The sequence below is a fragment of the Urtica dioica genome, chromosome 5, assembly GCF_054948205.1.
Source record: "Urtica dioica subsp. dioica isolate 48M chromosome 5, U.dioica_male_clone48M_v1_H2, whole genome shotgun sequence".
In the NCBI taxonomy this organism is placed as follows: domain Eukaryota; kingdom Viridiplantae; phylum Streptophyta; class Magnoliopsida; order Rosales; family Urticaceae; genus Urtica; species Urtica dioica.
The window spans coordinates 41,412,372-41,434,673 of record NC_142760.1 but is presented as its reverse complement, the minus strand read 5'-3'; the positions used below and the strand labels follow the sequence as shown (position 1 = coordinate 41,434,673).

The following is a 22,302-nucleotide window of genomic DNA, read 5'->3' as shown; positions in this document are numbered from 1 at the left end:
ATACACACCAATATAATATTTTTTTTATATAAATTTGATAATAAAAATAAAAATATACTTTCTAGTTTCTATTTTTCCTTCCAAATTGATTTTTTTTTCTTCCCTTAAGTTACTGGATTCTGTAACATCTTTTTTGGTTGGATTTTTTTTTTCCCCTTGGTTTTAACTTAGTAAAAGTTTAGATTAATTAGGGGTATTAGTGCGTTTTTAGCAATTAGATTAAGCTCAAGTTTTGAAAGAAAATTTTGTGATTAATTTGATAATATAAAAACATTATAGATTAAAAAAAATTATATATTAATAAACCCCATGTGGTATGGTTATCTATGACTAACTATGGATTCTTTTTCTTTTTGTCTTTCAAATTTTATTTTATTTTCTTTTCTTTTTATCTCTCTCTCTCTCACTCGTCCCCACACAAATCCGACTCGATGACTCCATTGCTCTGCTTCTTTCCTTTTATCGTTTCTATTCTCTCTTCTTTTCATTCAAATTATTTATTTATTTATTATTACGCTTGATAAACGAGACGAGGCCAGAAATGACATTATCGTCCTTCAGGCTTTTAAGTTATTGGTCCAACGTAACGCAGTAATAATGTAGAGGAAGAAGTAAATGTGATTCTGAATTTTCTTCTCCTTTTTTTTTTAAGCTCTTTTTAGGTGAAGTAAATCTCTTTCGCTGCTTTCTGTGTGTGGCGTTTCGGTTTTCTGTGTCATCAGTGTGAAAGGTACAATTCCGAGTCTTAATTATGTCCATCTACGATTAATTTTGTTTTTCTTTTTTGTTTACTTTATGTTTATGCATAATTATTGCTATATATATATATATATATATATATATATATATTAACAAATAAATAGGTAATTGGACATATTTACACTTTCACATTGTTATATAACGATCCTTTCGTAAATACAAAATAAATACTTACGAATATGACGTGATATTATTGGTTTGTTATATCATAAAGAGATATATATTTACGTCACTTTATGCGTATAAATATATAAATGTGAACTTATGAAAAATTGATTATATAACAATGTAAAAATGCAATATAGCTAATGACCCCTAATATAATCATAACTAAAGTCTAAAGCCTAAAGGTACATTTTCCTTTTTGTTTTTTCTTTAATTTTCAGTCTAAAAGGCCTCGAGACTTTCAAATTCAATAATGGTATAAAGTATACCTAAGTTCAAAAATAATTTGGTTACAAGTCTTTATATTAAAGTGTGTAATTTAAAGAAAAATAATTTAAAGGCTTTAGACAATTATTGAATAATTATTAGAAAAATATTCCATTTTTTCTATATATATCATTATATAGGAAAAATAAATTCAATTTTATATTGTTGTATAAATTATGAAGAATTAAATATTTATTATCTGTATTAATATAGTTTCTTCAAACAATTTTGGACTATAACCAATCATGAGCATTTGGACAAAAATCATTGAACGAATGCTGTCCAAAAAAAATTATTGAAATTTTGATAGTTCGAATTTCAAAATAATTAATATGTAAAAATTGGATGGATCCAGTTTTAAATTAAAAAAGAATGGATGAATTCCATATTAATTTGGATATCCAACTTTCCATATTAAATTGATTTATTATTTTTTAATATTCTTGCTCATTCAATTTATAAATGTTGGAGATCCGATGGCTAAAATTATTTTGTCATTTTATTACATTTTGACTCTAAAATATTAAAAATAATTCAATTTTAACCCCAATTATTTTTTTACTTATAAATATATACCCACTACCACTTCGTTAAACTTCAACGAGTAAAACCTCTAATATTGAGCAATCTTAACTATGACTCCGAGTCAAGCAAGCACAATCGTAGAATTTATAAGTGGCAAATTAGTACATTTTTTTCTTATGCAATAATGTAGTTTAACATTACTCGTGCTCATAATAAGTATTTCGAGAAGAGCATTGATAAACATCAACGACAACTGATCATTGATACTCTCACAAAGGTGATACCTACCTGATATGTGGGTCTCACTCCCCTTCTCACATCAACAGTCCGTTGACCGTTGGTGATTATTATTTTTCTTTCGAGAAATGTCACTAAAAATCGTTGGATAAATATTTAACTCATCAAGTTTTGAATTGAAAATGAAACAAATTAGATTTTTTAAAGAAGACCACATATAGGCTAATTAACTTGGACTTGGTAAATTATTTTATTAATAAAATGAAACTTGTGCTATTTTTTCATAAGACGATGGAATATTGACCCCTTCGTAAAATGCCATAATTTAAGAGACAATGATATTATTATATTATTTATTTTCATGTTCATCAATATTTGATTAATCTTGAACCGTTTGAAACATAAAAAAAACTATTCCGATCATTATGAAAGTGGACTGAAATAAGGGTTCTATTCCATTTTTCCTAATTTATGATTTTTTTTTTTTTTCAATCTCAGCCTTACTTCAAGCCCTAAGTTCTTTTTTTGGATGAGGAAATTCTGTTTTGATTGGAATTCCGGCTAAATCGGAACAAAATTTATGTTTGCATTTGCACACAAGCTTTAGGTTTAGTATTGATCAAGGTCATCAAGCTTAGTATGGATAAAAAATAAAAAATAAGGTATTTAATTAAAAATAAAAAAAAAACAAGTCTCTTTTTTTTTTTTTTTAAACGGATCTCCTTGACCTTGCAAAATATAAGACCCGGTCCCACGTCAGAAATCTGACCCACCCACTCCTCAAAACCCACAAACCCAACTCCACATCTCAAGACGTGGTCTGTGGGCCCCACTACCTGCTTTCTGGGCACGTCAGCTCCGAGCCACAGGTTTTTGCCTTCCCCAGAACCCAAATATTGATGATAATAATTAAATCCTTTGTCTAAGGGTTTTACCGGCACGAGTCGGTCACGTGGATAAGGTAGACCGGCTGGTCTGGCAATTGTAACCGGTAAGCAAAACAAATCACAGAATGGATGGGCCGGTTTCTGGGCCGAATTCGCGTGACTCGAGGCTACGTTTTAATTTTATTGTATTTTTTATTAATTAATTATATATTTCGTTAAGCTCACAGCTGGCGTTACATTTGAGACGGTGTCGTTCAATACAAGTGTCAGTGGCAGTGTTTCTCTTTCGAATGTCTCCCCAACCAAATCACGTTATGATAATAGAAATTGCAGTTCTGCCCTTAAATTATGGGGGTTAGATGTTGAGTTTTTATTTATTTATTATTCTGTTGGTAAAATTAGTTTTACGTTAATTATTTTTTCACAAAGTAAAAAGTCCGTAATATGTGTTAATTTTTTTTAGCAATTAGACCGGTAACTTAATAATCAATCGTCCTTTCAAAAAATAGTAAAAATTCATTTATTGACAAAAAATAGTCTAACTATCGCGCAATAATTAACTTTTTAGTTAATCTAATTTACACAGGTTGATTTTTAATAAAATAAAACTTGTGATATATTTTAAAAGAGTCAGTGGAATAGCTACTTATAACAAATTCTTGTAATTTTTTTATTGATTAGTTTGTTTTTATGACTCGCTAATAATTTTGTTTTTTATAGCAACTAATAATTTTGTGTAAAAGAGAGGGATAGAAATACATGAAATCATATGTTCGAAAAGGAACCTTATGTTCGACAAGTATTTTGCGTTTGATGTCGGCGTGTGCCTAATGCTCAATGATCTTATGGAGTATTTTTTTTATGAATAGATCTACAATTAACAGATCTATTATCTCGGGCCCCAAGACGAACAGTCGCAATTTATTTAGTCTTTTAATTATTTCATTTAAATTATGTACATTTTTTAGTATCATACCTAACACATTTATAATTTGACTTGGTTATAAATATGTGTTTTTAGTTAATGAAAATACATTTCATCCAATAATACAATTTAGAGAGCATTTATTCTAGCTATATAGGCTTACAACAACCCTAAACAATGAATCCAAGTGGTTCAAAAAAAAAAAAAAAACACGAGGTGATATCTCGAGTTCATAATCATAAAAATGATTACACTCGCATATAATGTATACTCAATTTGTAGTCTTGTAATTTCGAATTTGGATTAGGTGAATGTCCAAATTTGATTGCATCCTAGCTATCTAGCATCCACGCCATCGTACTTTGATCCTCGATTCAATTCACTATTGACGTCCCGAAAGACGTCTCGATAAATCTTTCACGGGAAACTTATCTTTAAAAGTCAACTTTAGATTATCAAAAGGTTAGAAATTTGCAAGTACATATTAATAAGATGAGAGTGTAAATAAAATTTAAATCTATATTATTAGTTGATGGCCTTCGCCAACGTGTAATTAATCAATTGTTAATTTGCAAGAAGAACATTATGGCAATAGCACATATATAATAACATTTTTATCAAGAATAGAGTGTAAGCACATTCAAGTACAAAGAACTAGTTCCAATCTTTGAACAGGCAATAAAATATCGATTGTCTGGTTTTATTGTCTACGTCGAAAAAACCTAATTTCCCAACCTATTACTTGAAACGTTTTACTCTATTTTACGGTATTTACTAGTCTTTGGAGAGCCAGCGAACAATATTTAGAAAACATCATATTCCCTTTTTTATTTTTTGCTATGAAATAATATGTAATAACGACGCTCTGATTATTGGTATATTTTTAGGAGCTCTAGTTATTTGATTTGAACGGGTAACACGGCATTTGTGTCATTTACAAAATCAAATAAATTGTGGGTATAGTTGAAACTTAAAACTATAGTGTGATTATATACATGTATATATTCATATATGGACAAGTCTACGATACATGGTCTTAGGGGTTGAGAATTGAGATATCACATTTATTTTTTTTAGTTTCCATATTCTAGTAATATCAATGTATTGTTAATTTATATATATGGTCTGACTGAGTTGGTGACGTGGAAAGCAAACAACAGAGGTTGTGGTATAGGTGGGGCGTGGGAGTGTGGCGGAACGAGCAGGTTGGTGGGCTTGGGCTTGTCTCGTGGGCCCACATTTATTAGGGTTTTGCTATTTTTCATTTACAATTAAAATCATGCCACGTTTCCATTTCTATGTATGTTAGTATGTAATGTAATGTAGGAATGTACTTTTGCATTTGTGATATGACTATACATGCTAACTTTAATATGAAGGGATGACTATTCGAATTCCTTGCCTTAAAAGAGAACAAATTTATTTAGGGTAAGCTAGCAACGTAGCCACTTTGAAACATGATTTTTGAAATCTAGCCAACGTTTGGTAAATTTTGCAATCTAGTCATTTACTGAAATTTACGGATATAAAATACCTAATTTACCATTTTTCTTATACTTACTTGATCAAAACACTAGCCCACGTTTGACCGGTTTGAATTGTATACAGCCAATTAATTTCAGTTTTTTTCGCAATTTAATTGGATATTTAATAGGAGATTCGGTGATGTAATTAAAATAGAAAATTTAATGCAATAGATGCACAAAAAATTTACCATAATTAACAGAAATTAACAAATCAGCGGAGATTAACAAAAAGTTACAAACATTTACACTATATTTGCTTACACGGCTATAATTTCAGCAATTTAATTTCAACTTTTTGAATTCATAATATGAGATTCGGTGATGTAATTAAAAGGGAAAAGAAATATTTATTTGATTGAATAAGTCAAACAAGATAATGAATACACGTAATTATGATAAAATCCCGTTCAAAATTAGAAAATAAATTTGGAAAACAAAAATACCGTATTAAAGGAAAGGAAAAAAATCGGCTCTACCTGCACATATGTAAATTTACCATAATTAACAGAAATTAACAAAGCAACGGAGATTAACAAAAATTTACGAACATTTACACTGTATTTGCTTACACGGCTATAATGTTCATTAAAGAAAAAAACGCTCAATAACCAACTTTGCCAAGTATATAATTTTTTTTTAAAATTCGAAATATAAATCGAATATAACAAATTCGGCTACAAAACCAAGTTTCAAAACGTGGGCTAGTATTTTTTAAACCAAACCAAGGTTAATATAGTAATACCATCTTACATAAATATGACACGTCATCAAATTTGGCTAGATTCGAAAATTAAACGAAACGTTGGCTAAATTACAATTGCAACGTTTGATGTGACTTATATCGACTAATTTTTCATTTATTAATAGGAATGAGAATGAAAATATTATCGGAAGAAGCTTTAAAAATGAGGTAGTATAGATAATTTTTACTATGTTCAAAATTTTAAATCTAAGTATCCAAAACTTAAAAAATTATGTATATACTTTGAGTTTGGGTTTAAGCGAAATGTTGACTTCGTATTCTTAGTTTTCAGAAAGGTCAGGTTTGTACTTTCAGTTATATGAAAATGACGATTTTATATCATAAAAATACATAATTATGTCATATTTATTTACTTTTCTATCGTTTTTGACGATCATGCTGTCATTGAAAAAAAGTGTCAACAAAAGAAATAAATGTAATTTTGTTATGTATTTAAATGTATGATGTCGCCATTTTTATAAAACTAAAGTACAAACACAAAATTTATAATTATCAAATGTACACTTACACTTAAACTTAAACTGAAGGTATATACATCATTTTCCCAATTAAAAAAGTAGTTCAAACTACACAAAGCGCATGCATTATGTTATAAAATTAGGTATAGTTGAGCTTTATTTGAAACTTCGAATAATTAGACTATCCATTAAGTTATTACAGATAGTTTCTTCATATATGTTTAACTAATTCTTTAGTTATGATTATTAAGGAGATTAATTTTAGTTACAATTATCTATTGTTGTTATCCAACAAAAAAACCGTTCTAACTATCTTAACGATTTAATCGATTAATATATATGTATATATATAATTTATATTGCTTATTAATTAAAATTTGGCAATGCTTTACAACTTTAATTATCAATATGTAAGAAAGATGTAAAAGTTTAATACAACGTGAAGCTAAAGATCTACTTCATACAAAATATTAATAATTAACTAAATCAATGAAAAATATAATGTACTGGTTTGGAAAAAATAGTAAAATGATAAAATGACTATTATTTTATCATCAAAATTTATGTATATTTCTTTAATAACCTTTTAAATGGGTATATATTAATGATGTACTAATGATAATTTGTGTGCACTTTGATAAATGGGTTTTTCATTCCATTTTTCCGGTTAATTTTATTCAGATTATAAAATTGTTAATTGAAAAAATATAGATTATGTAATGGTGCCGTTGATTTTAGGGTATGTTTGGTTGGTGATAATTTAAGGGAAGGGAATTGAATGGATTTTTAAAAAAAAAATCCATTATCTTGTTTGGTTTAGTATTTCATATTGGTATTGGCATTCTAAGACAAGCTGGACATTCAATACGGAAGTTAACGTAAAGAAGGTTACTGTTTATTTTTTGTGTTTCACGGAAATACCGCTTCCATAGCTAATGGTATCGGTATGAACTCTTTCAATAGCGTTTTGGAAGTGGAAGAAGACTATCGGAAGGCATTCATTCAGCTAAATTCCATTAGATTATTTGTCCCTTTCACGATTTGGTTTCTTGGCAGGGATAAGGGTAATTATCTAAATTTACTACTTAATTCCATTCTATTTTTAGTTATTTAAAATAGCAAAGCAAAAAAAAAAAAAAAATACCCATTTCATTCTTATTGACATTCTTATTCCCATTCAATTTTATTTAGGCAACCAAACTTGGGTTTTATTTTTCAAAAAATTAGGTAACTAGCCAATTAAAACGTTTGAGATGACTATATAGCCAACGTTTCGTAAATCTTAGATAAATAGCCATAAAAATGAAGTAAGATTCCTAATTTGCCACTTCATTGAAATAAAATGGTGGGGTATTTACGTCAATTTACGAGTGTAAATACATGAACGTGACTTTTTACTTAAGATTTACAAAACGTTTATCTATATAACAATGTGAAACTGTAAATATAACTATATACCTAATCAACCCTTTTATTTTTTCCACATAAAAGCAATTTTAGGTGTTGATTTGGGAATAACTTTTATGTTTGTTTGTATGAATTTGTACAAGCTCGTTAGATAACAACACATCACATGTATACTGATGATGGCTATAATGTATAATAATGTCATGGTGTATAACTAATAATTTCGCTGCGTAGACTTATCTATGGGGAAAACAAGTCTAAATCGAATTTTTGAAATCCAATATTAGCATCTATATTTTTTTAATTAATTTTGTGAGTTCGAGGTGTCTTGTCATCGACTTGGATTATGATTGCGAATCAAGGATAAAATACACTTTTGTTAGTTTTTTTTTTTGTTCTTGTTGTCAATTATGTTCGTCATTACTTGCGAGTGTTGTGTTTCGATTCGTTTTAGGTAATCTATTTTGATTAATTCCGTTGTTTATCTCTAACACCCTCCTTATAAATGTTGATAGAACACCTTTAACAAATGTAATTCATTTAATTTAAAAATCACGTGGCTTAAAAAAAATACATTTAATAATTATGATCATATATCAAGAAATGGTGTTAGCCGCTATTTTTTTTTCTTCCCCAAAGTTCAACAACTCTAACAAAAATAAATTCTTTTACCTTTGTGTAGCCCACTGGTTAAAAAGGTCGGTTTACCATGTGACTTTTAATCTTTGTTAAGATGAATTTTGGAGTACTAGGTAGAGAAACAATGAGCTAGTTGCCTTTTGGATTAGCATTTGATAAATTAAATAATCTCATTGGCTAAGAAAAAGTGGACGTGAACAAATAATGCCCAATCGACCGGTGTGTTTTAGATGGATCTAAATTCATAATCTGCCATGATTGGCGAGGGAAACAAATGAAGAAAAAAAATAGAAAAGTGGGCTTTGGAGAGAGAAAGAGTGATGTTAGTCAAGATTCAAATGGGGTTTAGCATAAATAAACAACTTTTGCTTTCTTAAGCGTGACTCTTTTTGGGTTCGCGTGAAGTAATTCCTGCGCTATTTTTCGACTTTTTCCTTTTGTAATATTGTTTAAGATGAGAGGGGATTAACGAAATTGGAAAAGGAAAACGCTTGTTTCACACTAAATTTGTTAGTAGATTGTTGTCAAACGAAATGCACATTCCAAGACTTTATTTGTGGCAAAATGTATGGGGTTGTCCAAAGTCAAAATAAGATTTGTTTTTTTTATTTTTTTATTTTTATTTTTTATTTTTTTATATACAGTTTTTGTGTTAGGTTGTTATTCGAACTCATCTTCTTATTTTTATGGTTAAAATGCTTATCACTAAACTCATTTCTCTTGTCATCAAATTTAGACTTATTATTATTAGTAAAGCTGATCATGGAAAATCTGGAAAATAGGATTCTTCGGTCCCATCCCATATTTTACGGTAAATGAAACTCCCAAAACCGTAAAAGCCGGTACCAAAAAATACCGGAACCATTTTCTACGGTACCGAGAATTCCTGGTACCATATTTCGTCGTTCCGAAACTCCCATGTGTATATATATATATATATATATATATATATATATATATATATATATATATATATATATATATACTTTAATCATGAATGCAATTAAAAAAAAAAATTCTCATATTTATAATAAAAAAAGGGCAATTTAGCAAAATAGCCAATTTAAACGTTGAGAATTGCTAAATAGCCAATGTTTGATAAATATTAGGTAAATAACAAATTTTATATATTTACAAACATAAATATTAAGTAAATAGCCACTGCCATATTGAGTCACGTCATCATTTATGGCTATTTACCTAATATTTACCAAACCCTGGCTATTTAGCAATATCAAACGTTCAAGTAGGCTATTTTTCTAATTTTTTGATAAAAAAATCAGCTTAAAAAAATGTACTAAATGATGCTAAACGGAGATTTCATTTCTGTCTCATTTTCCGGATGGTTCCAAAGTTCTGGTACCACATTTCATTTTTTATTTTTCACATAGTACCAATAATAAGGGAAATATAGTTCCGCTGGATCCCATATGATCCAGCTTTGATTATTGGTATCGTGTCAAAAGTGAAATACTTGCGTGATTTATGTAGTCGAGCCGATTATTATTATTATATTATATATAGATATATATATATATATATATACATATATATATATGTGTGTGTGTATTTCTCTGTTCATGAGATAACATGAGTAATTGTTTGCTCCCCTATCACGGCCTCCAATACAGTCGAGCCGCCTCTTATAAAAGTTTGAAGTTTTATGGTGGATCCGATAATCTGATAAGCCAAAAGCTATAGATGTCAAAAATAGATTTTTTGAATTTTGCATATACCTTAATATAATATTTTTGTCAAAATAGAAAGATGATATTATTAATCCATTTTTAAATAAGCAAGAAAGAAAAAAAAACTAATCATGGTCGTTTAAGTAGCCATTCCCTAAACGGGAAGAAGAGAGAAATCGCTAGCGCCTAGCGTTGAACATTGCGCGAAAACTAAGTTCGCCCACACTCGATTATCATCTAGTACTATTTTTTCTTTCTTTCATTTTTCCATGCATTTATATGTCTATATAGTCGAGATGACCTCAAATCTTCTTAAATGTTTGTGTATTGAATCCAAATAGAATTGTTCGAGATTCAGAAGGTGAAGAAATATTTTACCTACTAAATAGTTGACAAATCGGCATACTACTCAACCACACACCTATTGCCACATATGTCGATATAAATATTTTGACAATACAACTTAACAATTTGTTTCAATTTAAATTGAAAATTGATATTTGTCAGCGCTATCAGCTTGTCTAAAATACATTCACTCGAGCATTTTTGTGGTCCCCACATATTTTCATCTTTTCAATACATATTACAAAAGCTCTTATGCGCCGATAGCAATTCTAATGGGCGAAGATACGAACCATTGATCTGAGAGAACTTTTATAAAAATTGTAGAACCCTTTCCTAAACACATGCGATACTCCGGCTCGGAGAATGCCATCAAAAGCTCGAGCCAAGCCTAAATCTCCCACCTAGGGTTTGCAGGCTCAGAGTGAATGAGAATGAAAAAAAAAAAGTGCATGAAGGCACATAGAGAAACTTAAGGTTTGTCGTTTCACGAATTCCCAATAACTAAAAAAAAAAATCTAAGTTTGTTAGTTTGAATTTCAAGAGTTGATTAAGTCGTTAAATTGGTGGCATATTTCACATGTGATAAAAGGCGTTGTTATCCAATTTATTCAATTTAGTATACAAAAATGTTATTTATAGCCCGATCACTATAAATTTTGTTCGAAATTAGTTGACATCCAATGCCAACTATTGTTAGTTTGACTTCTAAGATTTGATTAACTCGTTAAATTGGTGGCATATTTCACATGTGATAAAAGGAGTTTTTATCCAATTTTGTCAATTTAGTATACTAAAATGTTATTTATAGCCCAATCCCTAACATCCAATGCCAAATATTAGGTTCTTTATTTTAAATCTGCGAAACTTTATATGCAAATGCAAATGCAAAAAAAAAAAAAAAAAAAAAAAAAAGTTTACCAGCCATAGTAGTGCGAAAATAGTAAAAAGTAAAAGATACTTCTATTGGAGAAAAGTAATAATACGTCTGTGAATTTTCTTTTTCTTTTTTCACCGAAAGTTGAGATAATGAAAACGTACCAAGGTGATCATCAATTCATGATGACATGTGCAATGCAACATCAGTTTTGGGCAATGCTTGGAAATGCTTTTTTGCTTCGAAAAATATGTCATTTTTGAGTACTTGAAACTTCACACGGATCGCAACAAAACACGACCCCATTTTTAGTTGTTTTTACTTGTTTGTTCGGACTTTGATCAGCTCAACCCGCTCAAACTGCATTATTTTTTTTTTTATACCAACTCTGTTTTTTTTTTTTTTTTTTGCTTGTCCAATCCCTATCCCTACCCACAGTCACACCTTGATAAGCATCAAGGTTGACATCTTGTTCGCATTGAGCCGATAAAATATCCATGAAAAGTTATGTCATCAACGTAGGTAAAAATTTATCCATGGCACTTATTCATAAAAAAAAACCTTTAAGAAATCGTAAAAAATACGTGTGGTAGTACTTTTTTGAAATTAATCGTTAAAATAATGTTTTTAAAGTCTGATCGCAAAAATAGTATTTTTTTTTTCAAATGATAAATGATCATTTTTCTTTATATTTGAAAAGAAAATTAAAAATATGTTACTGTTTTGGGTTGGGTTTCATTCAACTTTGTTTGACCGTTTGCGATCCCTTTTATTTATAAGAAGAATATATGTTTATATTTTAGAAAAATAGTATTTTTGAAATAATTTAAAACGCTCATTAATTTTTTTTAGTATTTTTTGCTACTAGCCAATCATCTACCTCCTTATAAAGTTTTTCATTTTATTAGGGAAATAACCCACCAGACCGAAGTTAATTAAATTATTTTTTTTTTAATAAAATGAAACTTGAACTATTTTTTAAAAAGAAGGTAGACTATTGGGCTACTGATATAATTACCAAAAATAAAAATTGTACTTCTAAAACACTAATTATATAATTATATTTCTGTAAGTTTCCCAAAAAAATCTGTAGTGAATGGACTAAGCAAACCCATATCTCGTGATATCCTTGTTGGATTGGGCTCTTTCATCTCGTGATGCTTGTTTGATTGGGCTTAGTTATCAGCCATTTCTTGTTTTGTGCATCCCCAAACGGAGATTTAACGTTTGGTGACACCAAAACTAGGAATTATAATTTAGAAAAGTCCTTTCTTCTGCTTCTTTTTCGCTCTAATTTATTGTGAAAATTACAAAAAAAAAACACCTTTTAAGTGTGACATCTAATATATAGCTGCTATTTCAAATTCTATTATAAAATTACTGTTTTATAAATAAACGATAAATAAATATTTTTTTTTCTAAATTAAATTGTAAACAACATATATAGTTAAATACAGTCCAAAAAAAAAAAAACTAAATTTGTTTAAAAAGAATTGTTAAAAGCAAGAAAAATCAAGAAAAGTGATTCAAAAAATCATTTTTCGTAATAAAAGTTCTAAATGTGTTATTTTGCGAAAATACAAAAAACAACTAATAGAAGCCATTTCCACAATTTTTAATTTCCAGTGCATCATTAAAGTTATTTCAAATATTGATGTGAAAAAAAAATACAAATCTTCAGAAGGAAATATTTAGTTATTCTAACAAGGAGGTAATATTTTTTTATTCAAATAATTTGATACCGGCCGGTAACCTTTTTTATAATTATGGTCTTAGACTTGACTTGACATTATAATTTTGTTTACAATATGCAGCCCTTCCTTGGAGAGATAGTTCTTTTGTTTTTGTTTTGAAATTCTATGATGATCTTCATTTGAATAAGGGTAAAGCACCCATAAATATGCAAGTGGATAACATTTTAGCGCCAAAAAAGAAATAAAAGAAGAAGTGAATAACATCTTAAACGCAATACGAACGTAGGTCAGAATGAATCTAACAGTAAGTACATGTGTGGCTCAGCTTGTGCAAACTTCCAACAAAAGAATGATGTAGGCCACATTAAAATTCAAGCATTTTTTTAGCTATTTCCAAAAGGTTATAATCATCGATGGAGATATCCAAGCAACTGCAATCTAATACCATGAAAAAGATGGTTCTTTAGTCTGAATAGATAAAAAAAAAATTTACAATAGGAAGCCCAAACTAGGATAATGTGGTAGTGATCTCCGCCAACAAAAAATCAAGCTTTTCGCATGAACCTTTCTGTCTAGACCCTTCAAGAAAGTTGTGGTAGTGATCTCCGCCATTTTCGCCACGTTCCATTCTTGATTTTCCACACTTGAAAAAGGAGAATTACAACAAATATCTTAGATTCCTTGACGTATTTGTTCACCCCTCTTCTATCATTACAATAAACACCCGTAGCCTTGGCTAATGCATGGAATATCCGCTCAAATCTCTCTTTAGTCAGAAGGCAGCCGAATAAAAGTTTCCATAAAAGAAGTTTCCATCTATGATGCAGTGATAACTTCCATATTCTCTTTGCCTCTTCGTCCTCCGTGCTCAACTGGTTTTCTTTCAAGACCCCATAGGTACTATTTTCACCGTGAAACTGTCCCGTCTTCGTTCCCACCCACTTGTACTGATCAATCTTTGGCTCCGTTAGTGGTTGGATTATTAGTATTAGTGCTGCGATTTCATCTGTGAAGACTTGCTCGCCTCGTTGCTTGTTCCACTCACGTCCATTTTCGGTAAAGAGGTTTCTTACCGCTCCACCAATGAAATCTGCCCCTCTAATTTCACCAAACATCTTCAATAACATATGTTTCACGAAATCCCTCATGTTTTGACCAAGAGATATATATGATTTTAATAATTTTACTACGATATAATCATAAGTAAAGAATGAGCAAGCAAGTTCCCTCAAAGGTTTTGCCGCTAATGGAAAGTTCTCACGTTAATTTGATTAACTTTATTTTCGTTGCTCTAATCCATCCATATATATTTTTTTTGGGACAAAACATATTTTTTTATGTAAAGGTCAAAAGTCCCAACAACTTTCATGTGTCTTCATACTAAATATTTCCAAGAATAAAAACCTAACCTTAAAAAGTAAAATAATTTATCAAAATCTTACAATCTTTTGCCGCAAGCCGAAAACATTGCATATTTGTTGAGCTAATAATAACAGCTACAAAAGTGATATTTACGCAAAAGCCATGTCTCTTCAAACAGAAATTAAGATATAAGTGTAAGAAAAAAGAAATCCATACATATAGAGGACAAACTTAATAGCCGAACAAATTTAATAATATATTAGGTAACGTAAAGTCTAATACACTCGGAAAACTATATATGACTTGATCACAAGACAAAAGAGTCAAAGTCTCAACTATAACCACCACACCTAATACCGTGTACATACATATATAAGAATGGTAATAATATAAATAAAATACATATATAAGAATGGTAATAATATAAATAAAATTATATATGATTAATATTTATAATGGTAATCAAGCATGGAAAAAAATAAAAAATAATAATTCAAGCTACCCCCACAACAAAACAAGCAAATCGTCACAATCTCTAATTTATTTTCCTCAGCTTAGTAGCCTGTGGGGAATTCACACTCTCCAAATTCTGCAACAAAAAAGAACAAAACAAACAAAAAGGAAAAGACCTTTTTAGCATCAAATCTAAAAAACAATGAATAAAGTAGTTGAAAATTAAATTTGTTTTTTAATTTTTGTGAGCGTGCGTGTGACTACACAATGACCAACCTTGGATAAGAGACTAAGAGAGGTCCTATTGTAATCTTATGTGTAAAATGTTGAAAGCCATAAATTATTTCTTATTTTTGTAAGCTTTGTTCTTGTCAAAATTTCGGCAACAATAATTTTAATTTATTATGGAGAATCAAATTATATAAGGTTTTTAGCAAATGGACGCTTGATGTTCATACCATGACATTAACTTATGGCCGTCCTATTGAATTTATTTGATTATTTGTAACGTAACACGATTTGCTTATTTCAAACTTATTGAGAAGAAAATGAAAGAAAACTTTTCTTAATTAGGCATCGTTTTCAAGCATAATGTTATATATCACCACTATCATTATATCCATAACAATGGTGACGTCTTGTTGATCATTACTTCTAATAACTTAGAAATAACACACCTTAATCTTTTTCCTTAAAAATTTCGAGTAGTACATTGAATAAACTCAATAGCTTTTTGTAACAATGGACGCTTGATGTTCATACCATGACATTAACTTATGGCGGTCCTATTGAATTTATTTGATTATTTGTAACGTAACACGATTTGATTATTTCAAACTTATTGAGAAGAAAATGAAAGAAAACTTTTCTTAATTAGGCATCGTTTTCAAGCATAATGTTATATATCACCACTATCATTATATCCATTTCAATGGTGACGTCTTCTTGATCATTACTTCTAATAACTTAGAAATAACACACCTTAATCTTTTTCCTTAAAATTTTCGAGTAGTACATTGAATAAACTCAATAGCTTTTTAATCTCTAAAACTTTTTATAACGTCCATTTCTTAAAAACCAAGGATTACCAAATTTCCTTTGTTTGAATTATCTAGCTGATTTGTGTACTTATATTATATATTTATATGGCATCTTAAATATAAAACCTGCAACGCAATCGTATCATACATGTCTTGCTTCACTTTTTTACGTTAATGAACATGAGTTTATTTATTTATTTATTATTATATATAATTATGTGTATGAGTATGATAGCCAACATGTGTTAAAAAAACATGACTTGTTCATAATTTTTTATACAGAAAAACCACTAGTTAAAAACTATAGAAAATTTTGACGAATTTCATTTCGTTTAGTTTTAAAAAATAATAATAGAAGATAAAAGAGATAAGATTATGGAGTTAGTTACGTACTCGGAGGCTGCGTGACGACGTAACCCGCTCCGCCGAAATCACACGCGCCAGCGCGTCGCAAATTCTTCTGATAGTAGCTGTTAAAAGCGTAAGACGCGTGGGCCACAATCGAGTCAGGATCGTGACACGTGGCACCCTCCTGGATCGGACGGCAGTCCGCCGCTCCCTCACCGCATGCGTAATCCAGCGCCGCCTGAAGCTTCTCCGTCGCCAAATCCCCACGCGCCACGCACCACGTGTCTCCCTTCCCTACGGCGGCGCTCTGGACATCGCCGGCGGCCGGAACTGTCGCCCGCACAGTCCCGTTGACTTTCTCGGCATTCTTCTCCTCCGACGCCGCGAGACCGACGTCGTAGACCTTCGTCTCGTCGGGGAAGAACAGCCCGTAGTTCCTCTCCGACGTAGGACCGTTCTTCTGATTCTCGTTGAACAAAGCGAACAAGAAAACATCGATCGGAATTTCAGGCTTCAACGGCGTTCCTCCGCCGGAGAGAACTCTCTTCACCAAGTTTCCGTTATACGCCGCCGCGTTCTGAATCCCGGCGCCGATCTCGTTCTCGTCTCCGGCGGACGGCCATCCGGTCTCCGTCACGACGATCTTCACGTCGCCGTGACCTAGGGCTGACGTGGCAGCGTAAACGGCGTCGATTTGGGCGTCCAACAGGCTCGAGTACTTGAGCCCGTTTCCCGAGTCAACGGAACCCGAGTTGACCCGGAACAAAGCGTAGTCTAGAGGAATCTCTTTGGAGTTCGCTGAGTAAGCGAAAAACGGGTAAGCGTTGACCATGAGGTACGACCCGGTTTGGGCCAGAAACTCCATCATGGGCTTCATAACTGGCCCAATTAATTCGGGTTTGAACGACCCGGAACTCGGCGGGTAAGAGGATTGGAGACACGTCAGCGCGAGAGGAGACGAGAGCTTGATCTTGGAGTCTAGCCTGTAAAAGCATTTTCAGTTCAATTAATAAATTATTTTTTTGTTCAATATTAATCGGCTAAAATAATTGAACGGTTAATTTAATTTTAAGCTAAGAACTCAATTTAAACTTAGCCGTTAAAATCTCGGTTAACTGAAGTTAGAAGTTATATATAATTATGAATAGTTTAATTCTATTTTGAAATGCTTAATTTAATTTAATTTAAAAAAAACAATATTTATCAAATTTAACGGTCATAATAGACTCTAATTATTTTTTGGAGCACAATTACTGAAAAAAAAAACAATCATAGTGGATGTTTTTATTTAGAGTAAAACTATTCGGCACGATTCACGATCCGATCCACTCACGGATTGACATGTGACACTGAACATCCACGTGTCAATCCGTGAGTGGATCGTTTTCGGATCGTGAATCGTGCCGAAAATCTTTTCCCTTTTATTTATTTACAAAGTTTTGATAGATAAGCATAAAGGCATCCGAACTTGGTTAGAGCTCATTATGACGATTAGGAGCTCAAGTAATCCTTAACTAATTAAAATCAAGTTAATAATAAAAATTAAAAAAAAAATCTACGTACCCTAAGGTTTGGAGTGAAGCGTGGATATTCTTCATCGCCGGGATCAAGAACTTGGTCGTGTTGTTGGGGTCAACGAAGACCTCATTTCCGACGGCGATGGACTCGATCTTCGTCGCCGGGTAGTACTTTGCGACGTTGGCCTTGACCCACGTGTCAGCGTACGACTGGTCCGTCGCGGCGGCTTGGGAGAGAAGCTCGTTGGGGAGAGCAACGACGACGGAGATTCCCGAGTTGGCCAGTGCCGTTAAAACGGACGAGTCAGTGTCGTACAGCTTGACTCGGGAGATATTTTGGGATTTCAATAGAGCCACCACTTTCGACGGCGCTGGTAGATTGTTCGCGATCCTTCCGTAGTTTATCCCAATTGATCCACATTCTGCAAAAAAAAAAAGGTTATTTGAGGAAAAAAAAATGAATTGTGGGTAAAAAAGTAAAAATAAAAAATTTAATTTTTTTTTTTGTATGTTGTGATTATCTGTGATATATGTAGTAGAAAATTGTGTGATATGGATTATAGTAGTATTATGTATATTTACCTGCAAAAGCGAAGAGAAGAGAGAGAAGTATTGGGAGACTAAGATTGGCCATTCTGTGGTGATTCTGATTCTGAGTCTGAGACCAAACCATTCGAGAGAGAGAGAGAGAGAGAGAGAGATTTGGTTTTATGTGACGTTGATTCATGTGTGGCGGTTTTTATAGAGAAAAAAAAGAATGGCGTGTGACATAATCGTGTTTACATAGGACGTGAAAATGTGGGGTTAGTGGGTAAAAAGAAACAGGAATAATCTATATTGATCGTGTGATTTGTTCAATTATAATATTTTTTATTTATTTTTTTAGAATTATTTCTTTTTCACACAGTCGTTTATCTCCCAACAAGATCACCCATATTTTTTTTTAATGATGTGATTGTTACGCTATGTGAGAAATTCTGATTGTAGTTCTCCAACCCCATCTGCGTCTTTTATTTTCTCCTTAATTCTTCGCGGCCGTACACGTGTCGAGTGTTTGAATCGTGTGGCTCAGTTAAAGAAAAAAAGTAACTAGCACGGAATTTTGGTTTGGATTTTTATGGAGTTAAAGTTTATTTATTTATTTTTTACTGTGATAATCATTGGTTTTTGAGTAATAATAGTTTACACTTTACATATACTATTTACCCTAAATTCGAACGTTGGGTTTTATTTGCCAGCTGATGTGTTTTGTCTTTTTGTATTGAAATCTTGAAAATTGTCGGAGAAAATAAACTAGACAAGTCATTATATCATGTTATTGAAAACAGTGATCCCAACGTCTACTTTTATTTTTGTTTTGCTGTTATCAATTTCAAAACTAATTATCCAACCACCATTAAGTGATAAGAGTTGAATTACCATCTATTTTTTGTGTTCCCTAAGCACAAGTTAGCTACGTGCAAAAATACAAATGCGAGACTACCTCTTTGATTAAATAATTTATTATATCAACAAATTGATTAAAAAAAAATTGTGAAGCAAGTAGCGTAAATGTCAAACAAATGTTCATACATAGAAATCTTAGTGGGAAAGCTTCATTACCAATATATTTCACTATCAAAGGTTTTGTAAATATCAACATCAAGTTTTATACTTTTTTTTTTCTTTCTAATAAATAATAACAATAAAAAAAAAAACATAAGTCGGTCTGACGATAATTATTAGCATTGCATTGATATCTATTGAATACAGCATGGCTTCTAATAGTCAATATTAATTGTAGAAGATAATGCTCACATATATACAACAATTACACTAATTTTGTAAAAAAAAAAAATGAAATGGAGATTTTTTTTTTTGCACGAGTTAATGCATGCGTGTATACGTATATATGTATATATAGAAATTATAGATACAGTTATCAGTGTTTTTTAGGAATGTTTTGCCGAAGAAGAAAGAGAAACAATTAAGTAAAACTTTTTCTTTGTTTATAAGTTATTATAATATGGGAAAATAACACATTTATACCCTGTGTTTTAGTGAAATGTCGAGTTTAACCCTCGGTTTTCAAAAATGTCGAGTTCATACCCTCTGTTTAACTAAAATGACGAAATTATACCCCATGTTTAACTAAAATGACGAAATTATACCCTGAAATAGACAACAGTGTCACGAATATTCTTTTTATTGACTTTTCATTGACGTTGACTATAATATGTATATATAAACACCAATTATCTTTATTCATTCGCGCTATATATGTAATTTATTTAAAAACTAAAAAATAAACAACAGTCTCTTAATCGTGAAGAACACAGAAAGAGGCAAATGGGTAAACATCGATAGTTGATAGTCATCAAAATCGCATATTCGAACAGAGAATCCAACATTTAGAGTTACAATTCGAACACGGAATGAAGTCATTTCTTAGGAGGTATGAGTTTTATTATTTAATTTCAATTTAAGGTTATTTTTATTTCAAAATTGAGAATTTGGAAGTTAGGGCACTGATTTAGATTTGATTTGGTTTTTCTTATATAAGAGTTAATATCAATGAAAGGGAGATTTGTGACGCTGTTATTCATTTCAGGGTATAATTTCGTCATTTTAGTTAAACAGAGGGTATGAACTCGACATTTTTGAAAACCGAGGGTTAAACTCGACATTTCACTAAAACATAGGGTATAAATGTGATATTTTCCCTTATAATATAGAAGAGCGACATATTTCTTTAGTGCGAAACGGCCAAAGGCACTCAAATTTAAATTTTTATCAGTATTTTTAGTAAAATATGACTTATCCTTAATGAAATTGAGTACATTTTCTGTGTGTTTTCAGACTGACACAAAAGACCATAATTTCAACCACAACCTTTATTCTTTTGCTTGAAAATTTCAACCACAGTCGAAACGTAAACAGACCTTGTGAGTTTTTTGAGTCATGACTTTCACCATTTAGTTTCAGAATATTTGTATTTTTTTTTCCAAAACCATTGTGTACGAACGAATTATTCCGTGTTATGATTTGTAACCAACGGAATTAAAATAATCTAAATGAGTTCAATTTTCATTAAAGAACACCGTACCCATTTATTGCAGAAAAAAAATGTATAAACGACAATTGTTAAGTAACAAAATATATTGCGTTAAAAAAAATAATAACGTCTGTCGTAAGAAACTTGATCTAACTTAAGAGATAACTTTTTGTGAGGATTGTCATCCTTTACACCCATTCTCTGGTTTTAATATATTTATTTAAAAAAAAAAAAAAAAAACCGCCTATGTTATCACCTTTTTTGAGGCCCTCGTAGCGGCATATTTTCATGCAACGGATAACACTACTAGAAAAAACTACTTTTAGAAGCGACGCCCAATTTTAAAAGCGACATTTTGAAATTAAAAGCGATTACTTAGTTGCTTCCACTTCAGTCAACGAAAAATTAAAATTTATGTATAAAAAATTCAAGATTTTACGATTAGACGACAAATCTTGTGGCGCATCCATGAGTTCATGGTAACAATAGTGTGATGATCGTCAAAGACAACAAGGCATAGTATTTTGAGATCTAGTGCATATATTATCGGTATTTTGGAATACAACGCTGGTATCGTTAACAAGAAGAATCGAGGCACATGATCCGTTGTTTCTTTTTGTCTCCAAAGCCATCGACGTAGTCGATTTTGAAGGCTTGGGGTCCGTGGATGTTTTATATATTTTGAAGGTTTGAAGTAGTAAGAGGGACTTGATAGGGTTACGATTTTTCAACTTGTGTCCCATTTTCTAAAATAGGTTTAGAATTTGGTACGGTAAGTAAGTTGGGAAAGTTGAGACTCCAAGCTGAGAAAACTCTACCTATGATATATCTATATGTGTACCTATGATGAATATGAGCTAATATCCAATTCCAAAAACACATCTTTGACTCGTTTTCTTGAAGCGTGTCCTTTAGGCAACAAATCCCTTTTTTTTTACAAAGACAAAATATTATTATGCATGGATCATCATGGCAGAAAATTAATTACTAATAATAATTATTATAAATTGACATTAAACAATTGGTTGGTTGGATATGGCAGTTAAACAATTGGTTGATTGGATACGGCAATTGGGAGTATGTAATTGTATAATGTTAATTGAGTTAAAGAGGCAGGTGAGGTATATTGGGTCCAAATACACATGGACTTATTATTATGGCATTAATTTATTATATAATAGCAATGAATCATATAGATGAAATTAGTGGGCAGGTCGGCAATGGGCTTTTTTAAAATTACCTTTTTTACATTGTAATGTTTGTGGTTGTTTTTTATAACTAAAATGGCATCCATGTGACTTAGTTACTCCCCCAAATTGTCACAAAAACTTTGAAGCAATATTTTGGCAGTTAATTTTGTGCATCACTTTTTTCCCTAGTTAGAAGGTG

The 22,302-nt window shown here is 31.1% G+C and overlaps 1 protein-coding gene across 1 annotated transcript; it reads right to left on the bottom strand.

Annotated features, from left to right (window-relative positions):
- Positions 1-14,756: 14,756 nt before the first annotated feature.
- Positions 14,757-18,615, bottom strand: LOC149398594 (O-Glycosyl hydrolases family 17 protein). The gene is made up of 4 exons (XM_089615086.1): positions 18,462-18,615; positions 17,926-18,301; positions 16,408-17,345; positions 14,757-15,110 (listed from the first exon to the last, which is right to left on the bottom strand). The coding sequence occupies exons 1-4, from the start codon at positions 18,604-18,606 to the stop codon at positions 15,076-15,078; spliced, it is 1,494 nt and encodes a 497-aa protein (XP_089471212.1). The 5' UTR covers positions 18,607-18,615; the 3' UTR covers positions 14,757-15,075.
- Positions 18,616-22,302: the final 3,687 nt, after the last annotated feature.

Coding starts and splice junctions, on each gene's coding strand:
- LOC149398594 (XM_089615086.1), bottom strand. CDS start 18,606: ATGAATCAACGTCACATAAAACCAAATCTCTCTCTCTCTCTCTCTCTC. Junction 18,302..18,461: donor TCTTCTCTTCGCTTTTGCAG/GTAAATATACAT, acceptor TTTTTTTTGCAG/AATGTGGATCAATTGGGATA. Junction 17,346..17,925: donor GCTTCACTCCAAACCTTAGG/GTACGTAGATTT, acceptor ATGCTTTTACAG/GCTAGACTCCAAGATCAAGC.